We start from the raw sequence: 15449 nt of genomic DNA, 5'->3' as shown, positions 1-15449 counted from the left end.
TTTCTTTTTAATTAGATTTTGTGCTATAAATTAAGTCTGCTGCTAAATTTCCAAAAATCGCACAAACGGCACAAATTGTTTGGCGGCGAGTTTGGGGCAACACGGCGAGGCCCTAAGCGACCGCCTACTCCGCCTACTGTTTGATCCGCCGCTGTGCATGATAGTTTACAAACATGCAACAAACATCAGTAGTTTCACTTAATTTCGCTAAATTCTCACTTAAAATGCACACAAAATTATAATGCAAATTTTTGAATTTGTGCTAACATTTGTTTCCAACCACTCTGTAGTGGATGATCATGAAACATTACATGTTACATGAAACGCAGCATTGGTGCAATTGGTGTACGCGTGACTCTCAAACTCCCCGTCGGCAGATGCGAAATTTTGCTATTCAAACGAACCGATTTTCGATTTCAGACACCAAGAGAACATGTTTTTCAGGAGATGACATCAATTCCCCTCCAATGTGCGTATAGCTGTTCCGATCTTATAATACATTGGCTAACACGACCCCATACTATCAAATCCGTGAGAGCGATCGCTAGTGCAAGTGAGACAGATGACACGCATTCGTTCCATGAGGTTCTCTATGTACTGATAAGCACGCACACGATAATAGCATACAGGAGAAGCACCGTTATAGCAGAACTGTTACAGGGTTGTTACTACAATCTGTTATCAGCTAACTATTTTATTATCTTTACGTTTTTAATAATACTAGTAAAAGAATACAAGTTTTATTGGCTAACAATACCACTAAAGAGTGGATGGTTTTTTATCCTCAACAATGTAGATCCCACATGATCGCGATCTTTCATTCTTATATTGAATGAAAAAAATAACAAATCTACTTTTGCACAATTTTTCAGACCATTCATTGTTGAGACAATTTTCAAAGCAGTGAATAATCTTAAAATTTAAATAAAAGCACACAAATAGAACCACATACATTATCAGCATTCATTAATGAATTTATTTTCGCTAAATTCTCACTTAAAATCCTCACAAAATTATAATGCAAATTTTTGAAATCGTGCTAACATTGGTTTCGTCGGCAGATGCGAAATTCCATTCAAACTAACCGATTTTCGGGGTGGTTATTACAATCCGTTATCAGCTAACTATTTTATTGTATCAACGTTTTTAATAATACTAGTAGGAATACAAGTTTTATTAACTAATAGCACCATTAAAGAGCGAATGATTTTTTATCTTCAACAATGTATACCTCACTTGTTCGTAAGGTTTCATACTTATATTTAATGTTTAGTTATAAAAATAAAACAAAAATGATGATGATGGCCCTTTTCGCTTTGTCTCATTTCAAGGGCCTCAATGCCCCTCCCTCCCACCGGTTCATCTTTTTCAAAATTAGAGGCCCCAACTATAATTCCGCCCTGGCCCTCCAAGGGGATTGATCCTGCACTGCCGACAATGAAATTCTGAGGTGCGGCGTGTCAATCCTAACTATAGGCACCACTAATTCGTTGAGCCGATAAAACCCTACCAAGAGACGAAAAACTGCTATCGCACTCTGAAACGCCCGGTAGTTCTCTAGGTTTCCCAAGGAGATCAGTCTTGGACAAAGTTGGCTGGAAACGGATTGAAGACCTCGCCCTGTCAACTAGGACTGAAAATTGAAGATGACCTTTGGACCAGAAATGATGTTGGATTAATGTTAATTTATATTCAAATTCATTATCATTTTTAAATTTATATTTTCATTCAACGTGATAGTCGAACAATTTACACAATTCAATAGAAAGTCGATACATCGGTAGGCCAACGACGGTGAAATAATCTCCTTCGATCCTTTCTACGAAGTTACCACCTAATCCTTGGATTCCGTATCCTCCTGCTTTGTCTCTGCAAAGAAGAAAAGTCATTACAGCAGTATTTCTTTTTAGTAATTTGGACCTCGAAAAGAAGATATCAATATTATGCAACTTACAGTGGTTCTCCTATGTCGACATACGCTTTAATCTGGGCATCTGTAGCTTTTCCAAACTGTACCTTGCAGGATTCAGTAAACTTTACCTCCTTTTCATGGTACTTTATTACCACTCCGGTGTATACGATGTGGCTGCGTCCAATGAGTCTGAGTAAGAGTAAATAAATTATATTAATGCGAACCGCGATTGCTCACCGTTATCAGTGCACATACTTTTGCAACACTTCAAATGCATGGTCCGGTGTTTTCGGTTTACCGTACATCTGACCATCCATCGTGACCATGGTGTCGGCCCCGATCACAACATCCGCCTTCGTTGCATCATCTTTCGAAAGGCGGTCGTACACTTCTCGCACTTTCCCTAGTGCTGTCACGGCTACATAATCGCTGAATGAATATTGAGCCGGGTCTAGGTTTTCCTCGAACGTTGAAGGACATAGCTGAACGTTAGATATCCCCTGAAAGATATTGGAAAGTAGTGGTCAGATCATAATATTTTCACCATGGTTTTTGCTGGTAGCTTTCTGTTATCAGACATATGATCGCGGGCTGTCACTATTGGCGTTACCAAGTTTTGTATCAATTCCTGACGGCGCGGGGATCCACTAGCCAGTACAACCCGTTTCGTTCCTATTTGATGGAGTATTGGTTGCAACATGTTGCTGTTGCTGTTAGGACCTATTTTCTGGGCGCTGCACGTGGAAGGAAACGTTTCGCAGTGCAAACAAAATTGGTGGGATTCCGCCTTGCTTGTTGATAAACAAAATCTGACAGTTTGCGAATGTGCAGCAACTTGACAAATAAACGATAAATGGTGCGTGTTGTGATTTTGAACGATGGTCCGCAATGAAAATGCTGAATTAAATAGAATACTGAAGAGAAAATGCATAATATTGTCAGTTGAATTTGCATCTGGGAAGAATAATTGAGGTTCAATTGCACATTTCGCGTAATTTTCGGCCTCCACAGAAAAGCCTTTTCGTGCTGTCAAATTTCCAGCTACTTGGGAACGATACAAATTCTGCGCGCCTGCTGATTTGACGTTTAGTTCGATTTGAATGAAACCGAAGCCCCGCTTTGTGCTGTTTGTTTGTTTGTGAAAAGTTTTGTGTTTTATAAAAGAAAATGAGCGATTTGGCGAATGTTTATCAGCTGTTCCGGAGCAAGTTTGAGGAAAGTGACTTCCAGTATTACTGTCCACCGTCGTATATACACTCGCTAACACAGAGCAATGATAAGATTATTTTCGCATTTCGGAAGGTATGTATGCGCCGTTTAGGATTGTTAAATGATTTCCATCTGTACGACAATATGTTAACATCATTGCAGAATCAAAACTTTGCGGCAGATACGAACTGGCCCAGCGTAAAGACTTCGCCAAAAAGCAATACATCAAACAACCTAGACCTTACCGGTTCTCCGTTGAAGGACGTAAGCTACGAAGAGTATGAATCGATAGATTTTTCGAAAGAATACTGTGAAAATACGGTGCAGAATCTTTGGACGCCAGAGGAGGAAGCTTACGGTCCACTGGCAACGGAAAAGGCCCGTTCAATTATGCAAAACTTTATCAATCTCGATTGTCGTATCGGGCGTGGTAGCATCTGGGCCCTATGTGCCGGAACCGACACCGATCAGACCGTGCTACTTCAGCTGTCGATCAACTCAACATCGAACGATCAGCGTCAGTTTACGCGTGGTGTTGTACGCTTTACGGGATTGCAAGCGAGCAATAGCATTTCTTTGGCCCAGCTGATCGGTATTCATCGGCAGCGTGCCGGCGATGGGATGAAGTTTAACCCGAAGATCAGCATTCAGCAGTGGTGCAAACTCTGCCCACAGATTACGGTTCGCTTAAGCTGGCACACGATGGGCGAAGGTGCCACCTTTACCGTCGAACGTAACGCGCGCGTTCGGCTGAGTCAAGATTTTCCGATCAATAATGGTGCGTTTAGTCGTAGTTCCATGGCGGAATATTTCTGGCAGCAATTGCAACGTTTAGCGTTGCTGAGGGAAAAAATTATGGACATTCGTGCCAACCGGGAGTCTGGCTATGCTCGTAACGATTTCATTAGTGAAGGGTGAGTAGATTAGGCTGTGTATTGATTAAAAAAGATAGCCATAATGAAAGTTTACGGTTCTAGCGAGATGGATCTAGAGTACGTGAAGCAAAAGGTGAACAATATTCTGTCATCATTTTTGGCAGTAGAGCCTACCGATTTCAAACCATCCTCAATCGCGGACATGATACAGCAAGTGGAGAAACACGATCCTACGGATGTGATGGAACGGTTGTACGATGCCCTAACACGTATGTTTGAAGTAGTAGTAGCATTACGCTAGTGAAGCTAATTTATTCTCAATCATTCTGTTCTTCCAGTATGCTCGAACTATGACGATCTGAAGGCAGCCATCGATTACATCTTTCATCTGTCGACGCACTCTAACATTGTGGTAAAACTTCCCTAAACATTCGATTTAACTCAGTTGTTGTAGCCTATTTTTTCCAAATTTTCCAGAACGTTCCCACAAATGGGTCCCGATTTGCGCAGCTCATTCTAGCAATGATTCAGGACCGTCTTGCCATTCCTTCGTTGGCCGGATCGGAACCGTACGAGCTGCTTCTGGAGTGTGGTGTCAACAAGCTCATGAACGACTATCGCACGATCTTCAGCGAGAGTGGCGTGTACGAACTGGAGTTCGAGAAGCTGTTTCAACCACAGGTTAGCAACCCACGCAAATCTCGATATGCGACCGGATCGGGACCACAGCTTGATGTGAACCATCATACCACCAAACACAGCGCACTCAAGTTTCAACCTACCACCGAAGATCGTGGCCGCGAAAAATCGATCCTGGTGAGCAACTTCGATGAGGACGAAGTAAAGATCCGTATTAACCGTCTGGCACAGGTGCATCTACTGTTGGAGCATTTGCTGCTGCTCGAACGTGCCGTAAGCATTCCGTCCATTTACGGGCGTGTTTGCGAGCTGTACCTAAGCCAGCAGCCATACAGCTACGGTGAGGTGTACAACCGCAAAACCGATCTGCTCGAGTTCGATATGGATGAGTTTATGTTGTTGCGCAAAGTGGAACAGCTGCAACCGTGCGCAAGGCGGGTGGCAATGTCGTCGAGCAATCTGTTGCAGAAACTGGATACCGTTTTCTATCACAATGTGAAGCCGCTATTGCCGGAGCGATTGTATCCACAGTTCGAGTGTAAGGAGATTGACAATAAGCACATGTTCTGCTGTTACGAGTATGATCGAATCGAGCGTCTTTGAAGAGAATCCGCCGCAGGTAAGAGATTTTATGCTAGTTCAAAGAAAAAGGATAAATGATGGTAGTGGTACAGTGTCGTAAGAGGTCAACTTATTGTTTCTTTTGTATGCACGAAAGCTTTTATTAAATATCGCTCCTTTTTTAAACATCCCATGAAAGTGCAGGTATTGTTTATCTATTTTCTCCCATTCTCTTTGCATTTTAAAACCCTCACCGATGACAAGTCTACGCTCTAAAACATGTTGGGGCTCATCCACTCGTTAATGTGGGACTAGTTTCATAAAGTATATTACGAGACGGTGTAATCTAATGCGGCAAACACAACTGTTCAGTACCACAAGCCGTGCATCATTTTGAAAGAAATTTCAATCTTAAAAACGCATAGAATATGATAACAGACAGCTCGAGATAATTTTTAGCCTTTATAACGCATAATCCTTATGCTGCTCAGGTCATAAAATATGAGAAAAATAATAAATCTTACTCCACTTCACTATGTTCAACAGAAAATGCTCCCTTGGGTCTGTAATCTTCAATAATTAAGCTTTTCTTCTGATAACTTATTTTATAGCACAGAAGTCTTGCTTTACTACAATATTTACAAATGAATAATATCATCCTTCGAGCAATACGGCCTGGCCATTCTTGGCGAAATGAAAAAAAAAATCCTTCGCCGCATGAACTGAAAAAAAACGAAACAATATGCAAAATCGGGTGGTAATTGTAGCTCTACCCAGTGCCGACCAATGTTGTTTGCCCTTTTCTTAACTTTCACCCAATGCCAAAGAGCCCTTCGAGCAGCGACAATTTGTGTAGCTGGAAGCATTTTGCAACACCCGAACAGCGAGCGGAACTTTCGCGCATGTAAAGTTATGCTCGACCGGAAACATCCGGTAAGCATAATGTGGCCGCAATTAAATGTAGCAACGGCATACGCTCGGACCATGACGGCTGGACAACGCGAGACCGCCGCAGCTGCCGCTCGATTAAAGGGGGTGTACTCACATTCAAATTACATCTCGCAACAGATCGTGCAGGTGTGTGTGTGTGGGTAGCCGTGGATAGCGTTTCGGTATGCAACGCGTGGGTCCACAAGGAGACGGATTTTCATTCATAAAAATAAATACAACCTTCGCCGAGCGGCGACAGGTGTGTAAGCACATGTGTAGCGTGGTCAGGCTGGATCGTACAACCCCACACGGCCGTGTGGCCTCCTTCGCGCCGAAACCGGTTGATAGCGTCATGCCCGCCGTGCGGCAGGTTCGCGATCAATGATCGCGTGGTTATCGAACGCGGCACGTGAGCATGTGCTGTGGTGCATTGATTGTTGGGCTAGCACGCCTTTGGTTCGGGGCCTTTCCATTGGCCGGATTGTGTCAATGAACGAACTGAACTGAGAGCATGAATTAGGTGCGTGATCTTAAGGTTTTGTGTAGGAACTGCATTGGATGTAACAGCTATTAGTCAGTCTGCAACGACCTTTATCGCTTCTTTAAAGTCCTATTTTGATTATAGAATCACCATAATTGTGTCTATAGACTTATTTAATCTTTAAATAATGTTTGAAATAATTTTAATAAGTACACATTTAAGCATTCTTGAAGCATAAATATTGACGTTGAATCACACTATTTTTCTGTTCGGCAAATACTTTCATATCGGTTTGATTTTGTTGTAAACATCGATTCGACATTAATGTTTCTTCGAATTGGATTTAGGTTTGCTAAGGTGACTGGCAAACCCCAGCGCGTGCCGATGGTATGTGTCACGAAACTGTCTCGAAAGATGCCCCTGTAACCATTCTGCTGCTGCTGGTACTGCACCTTAACGTTTATATCCTCGCTGGACCGGTTGCGGCCGGACCTATGCTCCCCCCCCCCGCAACGGAATCTGGTTCCAACGAGGCACGTACTTATCCACCTGCGCTTACGGGGAACCGTCGGTAAAACCCAACGCGCATCACGATCGGAATGCAGCGGGTATCTCCTGCAGCAGTAGCGCAATTCCAGGGCCAGCCAATGGATTGCCGTTGTCATCTGAGGTAGCCTCATTAACAGGTAGACCGTTGAATAAATACATACAAATACGAGGAATTGTGCTTGCGATTTGTTTTTAGTATTCGCACAACGATGTCGCGCACGCGTCACCCATTGCCACGGTGATTTGTGGTTCATTTGTGGCGGAAGTACGAGGACGCTCGGAATGGTGAAGTACGCAAGTGTTTATCCATGAAGAAGTAGGTGCTAAAAAAGGGAAGCATAGCACTGTTTTTATCTTCTCAGCTTCAGCTTCGTAGTAAAGGTAGAGAGGAAAAATCTGGTTGTATTCTTCAGATATTCTTTAATATCCGGTGTCTCCAGTAGCGATTTAGTGATTCCATTGAAATCTTCCAAAGCAAACCCTAGAGGTGGGTTGTCCTTTGAGATCTGCAAAGATTGCAGCTTGCATCATGAACAATTGTCTCTTTTTGGAGCCAAAATTTCATTTGCTATTGAGAAACGGTCAAGATGAGATTACTGTATTACCGTACTATATGATTGCCTCTTGTACGAATCAAGCTCCTTCAGCTCATTTCATCATCGTGAGTCCTCCGTTGAAGACCCAATGATTAATGATTGTTATAGTTTAACTTAAACGTGAGAAAACATTAGAATCTTTCATTAATTTATTTCCCAATCTCGCTTTAACAAAGTCAAATAAGTTCATTTCAAATATGCCTAGGTGCCTCGACCGACCAGTCGTGCAGACTCGACCACACTCCCCATCATACGCCACCCGACCACCCGTTCGGGTGAAGTTTTTGGTGAAAAATTGTCCCACTGGCCGACTATTTTCCATCCGCCAAAAACTCACCATGATCGACACATTTTCCATCACGCGATCGCGATCTACCACGGTCCACTTCACTGGTTCGATACGTGCCGTTTTCGGTACCCCCTTTTTTGTCGCCGACAAAACGATCGCGACAAACGATCCAAGTGCACGCCGGCACTCACTTTCTCCCGGTGGCTGCCAACAGTGGTTGGTGTGGCCTTGGTTTTGGGTGGGTCGTATTTGATACGGCTGGGGCTGGCGAAAAACCGTTGGTGGCATAATTTATCAGGTGATCGCACCATATTCGCCATTCGACTGTCGGTGCGGTGTGATGCTACCTTCTGTTCCTTTGTTTTACCTCTGGTGGGTTTCTCCGATTTATATGTTGGTTTTTATGTCGTTTGCTTTCGAGGCGCTTATGCAATGCCGACGATAGCCTTTCACTTCGGTCACGGTTCGAAACGCGTGGAAGTGTTTCCACGACGCACCTATGTTTGGGTTTCTAGTGTCCCGGGAAATGTGTGTCCCATTGGCCCGTATCGGATAATCCGCCGATCAATCTATATGGCTTCGATTGGGGTGAGAAAGAGCGATTCGAGTTTAATGGTACGGTAGTTAAATTCTTTATCATACCGCCCGGTGTTGATGATTTGCACCCTTTGGGGAAGTGACCGAGGGTCTGGTGTCTAATGAGACAGCTCGCGGAAGCTGATAAAATAGGTTTACACTGATGTATTTTCTTCTGTTTTTGTTGCCGCTTTCCGGGTTTTCAAATAGCTAAGTGAAACGAACCAACGATCGTTTCTCTCCTTTTACTCATTTGATTATGGGAAGATTCTTCGGACCAGAAACGTAGTCCTCGTCAAGCTGTTTATAATGGAGCAGAGGTGTGAAACCGTGAATAAAAACCTCGAGAAATCTTAAAAACTCTTTCTTTCTTCGCGATTTATAGGTTATAGTAAGATATTTAAACCTCCTGTAGAAGTCTAAATATAATTTTAAAATTCTGTGCCATTGTAATGATAGTATCCTGCTCTTTGAAGTACGCCAAGTCTCCATTTCCCTCCGCAAATACGGTGTCTCACTGCCCGGTAGGCAATGTGGTGTTTTATTCGATTCGTATTCCTACAACTGGCAGCAATTGTACTATTCTTTTGTTGCTTTTTTTTATTAAAATTGTGGCTCGATCCCAGACGGGATCGAGACGATCAAAAATTCACTGTAGACTCATTAGAGTATCCCTCTCCACGGAAATCTTTAGTAAAAGGCGAAAGATTTATTCGACAATTGAAGAGAGATCAGAGTACCTTTCGACGACCAACGCCGAACCACCGGATAGCCAACGTGCGTGCTGCACTAGCGATGCATACCGATTTCTGTTATCCTGCGTGCGGGTAACCCTCTGTACGAAGGCACGCTCATACCTGCGAAATAAAAATAGCATTATCCTTGCTTGAAGACAATCCATAAGAGAAAAGAGCGATGCAAAGGCTAACCTAAAAATAGCGAACAAGAAACAGAGAGAGAGAGAGAGAGCGAACTGTTTTCAAATGCAGGATGCAGTGTGTTCGTTGCTATGACAACTCTCCCATCGCTAGACTCTCTTTTAAGTGATGGGGAATAATTATAATAATAGGGAAAGATGAATTTTATTTGTAAAAACATTGCAAACAAAGCTAATATTTTAGCGTATTAATAGTGTTTTACGCACGACGCTGTTAAATAAATGTTAAACTAATTTTAAGATACAATAAAAATATATTATTATCCGATCCGATATCCGATCCTGTTCACATCAAACTATTCAATTCTTCCTTTAGATTGGATCGCTTAATGGTGCAACCGTTAACGCGAACTGTTTATATTGCAAGGCAAGCTTAGGCTGCTCTTCTCTAAGTTCAAATCCTGTCTTGAAAAATTATTTTTTTGTCGAAATGATTGAATATTTTTCTAGAATAAGGAATAATAATTGTTTATTTATCCTTCAAATAGAGCACAACTCTTGCATTTCACAACTCTTGTATTTGAAATATTTCCCCTGGCACCCTTGTGTTACGGGTACGATTATTCCTCAATTCCTGTGGCGTTCTGTTCGTTTTGCCCTCTGCGGAGGTATAGAAGGGAGCATTACGAAACAGGACGGCCAAACTGAAACTAAGTTTAGGCATCGCTAGTGCAGCACGCACGTTGGCTATCCGGTGGTTCGGCGTTGGTCGTCGAAAGGTACTCTGATCTCTCTTCAATTGTCGAATAAATCTTTCGCCTTTTACTAAAGATTTCCGTGGAGAGGGATACTCTAATGAGTCTACAGTGAATTTTTGATCGTCTCGATCCCGTCTGAGATCGAGCCACAATTGTGACAATATTAAACTTACCTAAAATTTTACAGAAATAGTACTGTTTTAATAAGTAGTGATAAATATCATTGTAAGAAAAATAGAAAGATTGATGTTAATGTGAGTTCCGTCACTTAAGTTATACCATAAAATGCCTAGATCATATAAAAATGATCGACGGGATATAAAGTGAATAGCCTCCGTTAGATACAAAACTAGTAGACACTCGACCAGTAGGTAAACTCGTTAATGTAACACCGAACCCAGTTCCGGATTCACCCCGTGTGAGCCCTGTTAAATGTATTATCCACACACACACACACACACACACACCCTGCCAAATCGGATCGGAGTGCCTAATCGAATCGCAGCGGAAAATCTCACGGTTGCTTCATCCACACATCACGATCGATAGCCAACGCTCAGCAAACGATCGCGCGATTCCGCTTTATCACTCAAGCGATGGTTTTGGAAGGAAATAAGGGACGGCCTCCGCTGGATGGACCGGAACTCCCTTCGCCTGGAAGAGACGGCCTTCATTAGATCTTCCCAAAAATTTGCTTTAAAGCGAAGGGCCAACAGAGCGGAAATGGACCGGGGTGCCGTTGGGAGAGGCAAAGATCCAACAAATCACGACAAGAGCATGCGTGCAAATATTTGGGTCGCATCCCGGACCCGGACCGCCGGATCATCCGGCAGAAGACAAAGTGGCCGGGTCGGCAAAACCCGAACACAAAACCAAAACATAAAAAGTTGAACAATTCTGCGCTGATGAGCAGCGAATGGGCAAAAGAAACAAAGACTGCAGATCGGCCCGTTCGCCGCTCCCCGGCCGTGGCAGGAAGTGATGACCCATGGATGATGGAGAAGATGGAATTTGATTGGCCGGGGCAAGAGGGAAGGTTCGTTGCATCGAAACCACGTCTCGGAGATGTCGCAAAAATGGTGTCCCGCTATGGATGACAATTAATTTGTAGCAGAGATGGTTGGCAGGCTGGGCGCCACAGCGCAAGGCAAGGGAGACAAAAAATATCATTGATATCTGCTTCCGGTCTTGGGTACCTGGCGACGGTAGTGGGTCAAGAATGTGCGCGAGCATCTCGTGAGCTGCGTGCGGTTAATGTGTGAGTATCACCACGGGCCAGGGTATTTTGGAATGTTTCCGAGGGGTTCTAAACGCGAGGGATTTTATTGCAAATACTTGCGTTGGTTTCGTTTATAATCGATTTATAATTATTATAATAGCTCATTATGGCCATTGTTGGCTTGTTACATATTTAATTACCTTAATGTGCAACCCACTAGTTGCAAAACTTATTAATTGTAATGAAAAACTTAATGCAATATCAATATGTCTAGTTTTATGACAAAGTTATATAATTGCATGATCATGAAGAAATATTTATAATGATTATTAACAATTTTTTCACATCAATACTTTTAATTTTGTTGAAAAGAAGTGAGCTCATTTTTAAACATTTCATCCTTCTTCACATTCCTTATTCCAAAATGAGTAGCATTCAACAGGAGTTTGACGAATGTTTAAACAATATTTGTTGTTTGTGTATGTTATTTACTTATTTTAGTTTTGTCAGACGTCTTCTTAAAATTTCAATATTTAAATATATGTGTTTTCTTTCTTTATTACATTCTTGTGACAATAATCACGATAACGATAATCACGATTATTAAGTGTTATTTATTTATTTAGTTATTTATTTTATGTGTTTCCATTTAATATACTTTTCATTTCCGTTTTTTAGTTATGATATCAGTTTTTTCTTTTTTTTGTTTCAATTTATAGATATCTATTGTATACTTTAAACATCATCAATCATATTTTTGTTTTATTTTTGTAATTTAATATTGTTTTATGACACGTGGCATATTTTTTGCTTTGTTTTATGTAGAACAATTTTCGTTACACCATTCGGCTAAAGTTCCACTCAAACAATCGGAAAATGCTTTACCCGTTCTAGGTCTTTTTAATGGCTACTAACTCTGCCTATTATTTCCAAAAAAGCAAGCGACAGCAAAACAAACGTCATCAAAACCAATGACACGATAATTGATTCCTTTCTTCAGCGAACTCCATTTGCCATCGTTAACTCGTCGTCGCGCCCAACGTCCGGTTTGGTGGTTAGTAAATTGGAATTTCTCACACACTCCGTCCAAACACTCCAGCACGGAGCCAACAGCGTGGCTCAATGCAGGCTCATTGTGTGCGGTACGTTACGCGGGCCATGGCGAATTGGGGGTGTTTAATTTTTCAAAAAACCAATTAAACTGACCGGTCCCCGGTGCGTGATAACGCCGGGGCCCGTTATCATCGGTGTCCTGTTCCATTTCGTTCAAGTAGAAGTTTTTTGGTTTTGTGCACTAAATGGGACACAAATGTTGAGGAACATTAAGGGAGGTAATGCGGGACATGCATGTGTGTGTACTTAGTTGATTTGCTTCGCTAAATAGTATTGATTTATGCTATTGAACAATTTACCTCCAAAGTGAAGTACCACGGTGGTACAATTGAGTAATGGTTAACTGTAATAATAAACTGTAATTAATTGAATCTAAATTTCTAAAATTCTTTCATAATTAAAGACATTAAATTCTTGTTTCAATAATACTTGACAATAATTTACTCCATTTTTTAATTTTTTTAATGTCATTTTGTCCTTTTTAAGTTTTCCTGTTGAGGTCCTGCTCGTGTCCCACTGTTGGTTTTTAATCCTGGCGTATTGATTTCCGGTAGCTGTTGAATGACCGACCGCCTGACCGGCACGCATTCTTCCCATCTTCTACACAGTGACCCAATTACGAGCATGACTAGGGACAAATTATTATGTCAGCAGCCAGTAATAGCCAAAGGCACGTGCCTATTAAAGCTCGGTCAAATGCAACCATCGTCATAGTTCCGTTTGTTCGTACTGGTGGGTTTTGGCTACAATCGTACGAAATGCCCTTCACTGCTTTCCTTACCATTGTTTTATCTGGTATTTATGTGCGTACGCGGCCTTTTTGGCTCGTTTTGTTCTTGTCTTCTTGACTACTTTCAGCGCGACCCGAAGTGGAGTACCGTACCACTGCCAGGGCCGTGGGGGTGGATGGAGTGCCACCGGTTCGTTCAAATTTGTTGCCGAAATAGACGCATTCTTTCCTTCCCTTTTTTGTGTGGATGTGAGATTTATATCCAGGCGTGTGGCCAATTCGATGCCACCCGTCAAGCATCGCGCTCCGTACCAGCGGCGGTGTGGCGTTGGTGGTAAAAGTTTTTGTTTTTTGTGCCAATCAAATTTTATTGCCAGCCAACCGCCCAGTCTCCCGGCCATTCTTGTTTAGCCAGTTGTTTCTGCGAGCAGTTTTGCCGAGCGCTTGCCAACACCGTGCGGTACGATGGCAAATGGAGCAGAATAAGCGACGACCATTTAAAGATGATGTACTCCCCCGATCGATCGGTCCCGATTGATCGAACCGTCCCGAAAATGGTTTCGGTCGGGAAGAAAAACTGGGTCAAATGGAATGTTTTCCGGTAGCGATGGTTTTCGTTGATGTCCCTATTTTTTATTGTGGTTGTACTTGATGACGATTGGAACGCATTTAAGATCAAACACCACACCTTCACCTTAATGTTAGTGTTCCGCTCTGCGTAACAATGTCATTAGGGTGGGAATTGTTTTCATTATTATTATGGCCAGTAAGGGCCACCCCTTGAAGGAATGTTTTAAGACCTAAAGACTAACAGTCTATTTGCCTTGTGACTCAAGTCTATCATCTAGAATTTTAAGTGCTTTAATCCTTTAGTTTACTTTCTCTGAAAATATTTCGTGCGGTAATTGTGGAACGATGCGTTAGGCTGGCAAAGTGCGGATCGTCGGCCAAATCCGACCCGTTAGTGGACAAACAACACAAGATCTCTTCACTACTGCACTAATAATATATATATATATATATATATATGTGATTTATTATCGACATCAACTGTCTAAAATTTGTATAGCGATGTTTCATTCAAATTTCTTTGATCATCTTTTTTTAGAGTAATTAATTCTTTGATCAAGTTTAAATATGTGTTTAAGAGTTGTTCTACGCACAAACCTGATGTCCATAATGTAACGATTATCAATAACATGTAACGGGGGTCGAAGATGGCGTTGAAGTCGATTTTTTTCAATGACGTTAAATTCGACTGTAAAGCAAAGTTTTTTCATATTCCGCAAGCATTCTAAGATTTTTGATCCAAGTAACATTGGAACGAAAAGCAAAAGAATTACATAAGAAAATATGAAACATTAAAGGAGCCAAAGAATCATACTTGTTCTGTTTTCCTGAGCATATATTTACCCCTGTCATGCATTATTCATCCGTATTTCATTTCAAACTGATCGTACATTGGTATTTGCCAAACTGTTTCTTTGACCACAAACATAACACCGTAACTCATGCATTCTACATGCCAATTTGCTCCATCGCCATCATCATCAGCATCGAAACATTCTGTTTCTTTGCTATCTTGTTTTCCTGCAACTTTTCCGAATGTTCTGCAGACCGCAAAGCAACAACTTCCCAACTATTGGTTAATCAGAGCGTGACAATGTTGACCAGTCCCTTCGACACTGTGTCATATATCCAGCTGTAAGCTAAAGTTTATCAAAACGAGACGTACTGTACCGATGTACCGATCGTCAGTAATTATTGGCTTTCCACTAAATGAGTGAACTCGACATTGTCCGTTACATCACATCGTCAGTGGTCGTTGTCGTGCGTACTTGCCTTACATCGCAATTCGTTCCGTTCCGTTCGTTCCCGTATCGTATCTTCCCGTTTGGAATGGACTGCCTAAGAAGCGCAACAAAACGGTTGGGCGACACATCACGACGCGTTGATGATGGCGATGATGCCCATTGTTGCAGACCTTGCAAATGCTTTGCCGGCCGGCCAATGTTCTGGGCGCCATTCGCATGCCATTTCCGTTCAGTCTGGCCAGTGGATAGTTTCGTTCGCACATCCGGTCCGGATGCATTCCGGTTTTGGAGCAAGTTTTTGCCGTGATTCTTACGCTAGTT

At 42.1% G+C, this 15449-nt stretch overlaps 2 protein-coding genes and 2 non-coding genes across 5 annotated transcripts; 2 read left to right on the top strand and 2 right to left on the bottom strand.

Moving 5' to 3' along the window:
* Positions 1 to 1403: 1403 nt before the first annotated feature.
* Positions 1404 to 2700, bottom strand: LOC128304405 (dTTP/UTP pyrophosphatase). Its single transcript, XM_053041593.1, has 4 exons — positions 2523 to 2700; positions 2168 to 2412; positions 1955 to 2101; positions 1404 to 1869 (listed from the first exon to the last, which is right to left on the bottom strand). Exons 1-4 carry the CDS (start codon positions 2610 to 2612, stop codon positions 1725 to 1727), a joined length of 627 nt encoding a protein of 208 aa, XP_052897553.1. The 5' UTR covers positions 2613 to 2700; the 3' UTR covers positions 1404 to 1724.
* Positions 2701 to 3079: 379 nt separating this feature from the next.
* Positions 3080 to 5622, top strand: LOC128303437 (protein zwilch). 2 transcript variants are annotated; one of them, XM_053040385.1, is made up of 6 exons: positions 3080 to 3214; positions 3284 to 4035; positions 4099 to 4265; positions 4335 to 4408; positions 4474 to 5254; positions 5461 to 5622. In XM_053040385.1, exons 1-5 carry the CDS (start codon positions 3080 to 3082, stop codon positions 5236 to 5238), a joined length of 1893 nt encoding a protein of 630 aa, XP_052896345.1. In that variant the 3' UTR covers positions 5239 to 5254; positions 5461 to 5622. The 2 variants fall into 2 exon arrangements, with proteins under 2 accessions (XP_052896345.1, XP_052896344.1); XM_053040384.1 differs by lacking the exon at positions 5461 to 5622 and having other exon boundaries at positions 4474 to 5384.
* Positions 5623 to 9234: 3612 nt separating this feature from the next.
* On the bottom strand, positions 9235 to 9357 carry LOC128306108 (U5 spliceosomal RNA). Its single transcript, XR_008287536.1, has one exon. It is a non-coding gene; the product is annotated as a U5 spliceosomal RNA (small nuclear RNA).
* A 916-nt stretch (positions 9358 to 10273) lies between these two features.
* Positions 10274 to 10395, top strand: LOC128306109 (U5 spliceosomal RNA). Its single transcript, XR_008287537.1, has one exon. It is a non-coding gene; the product is annotated as a U5 spliceosomal RNA (small nuclear RNA).
* The last annotated feature ends 5054 nt before the right edge of the window (positions 10396 to 15449 follow it).

The sequence above is a fragment of the Anopheles moucheti genome, chromosome 3 (genome assembly GCF_943734755.1).
Source record: "Anopheles moucheti chromosome 3, idAnoMoucSN_F20_07, whole genome shotgun sequence".
In the NCBI taxonomy this organism is placed as follows: Eukaryota; Metazoa; Arthropoda; class Insecta; order Diptera; family Culicidae; genus Anopheles; species Anopheles moucheti.
This window is presented reverse-complemented; position numbering and strand designations above follow the sequence as displayed.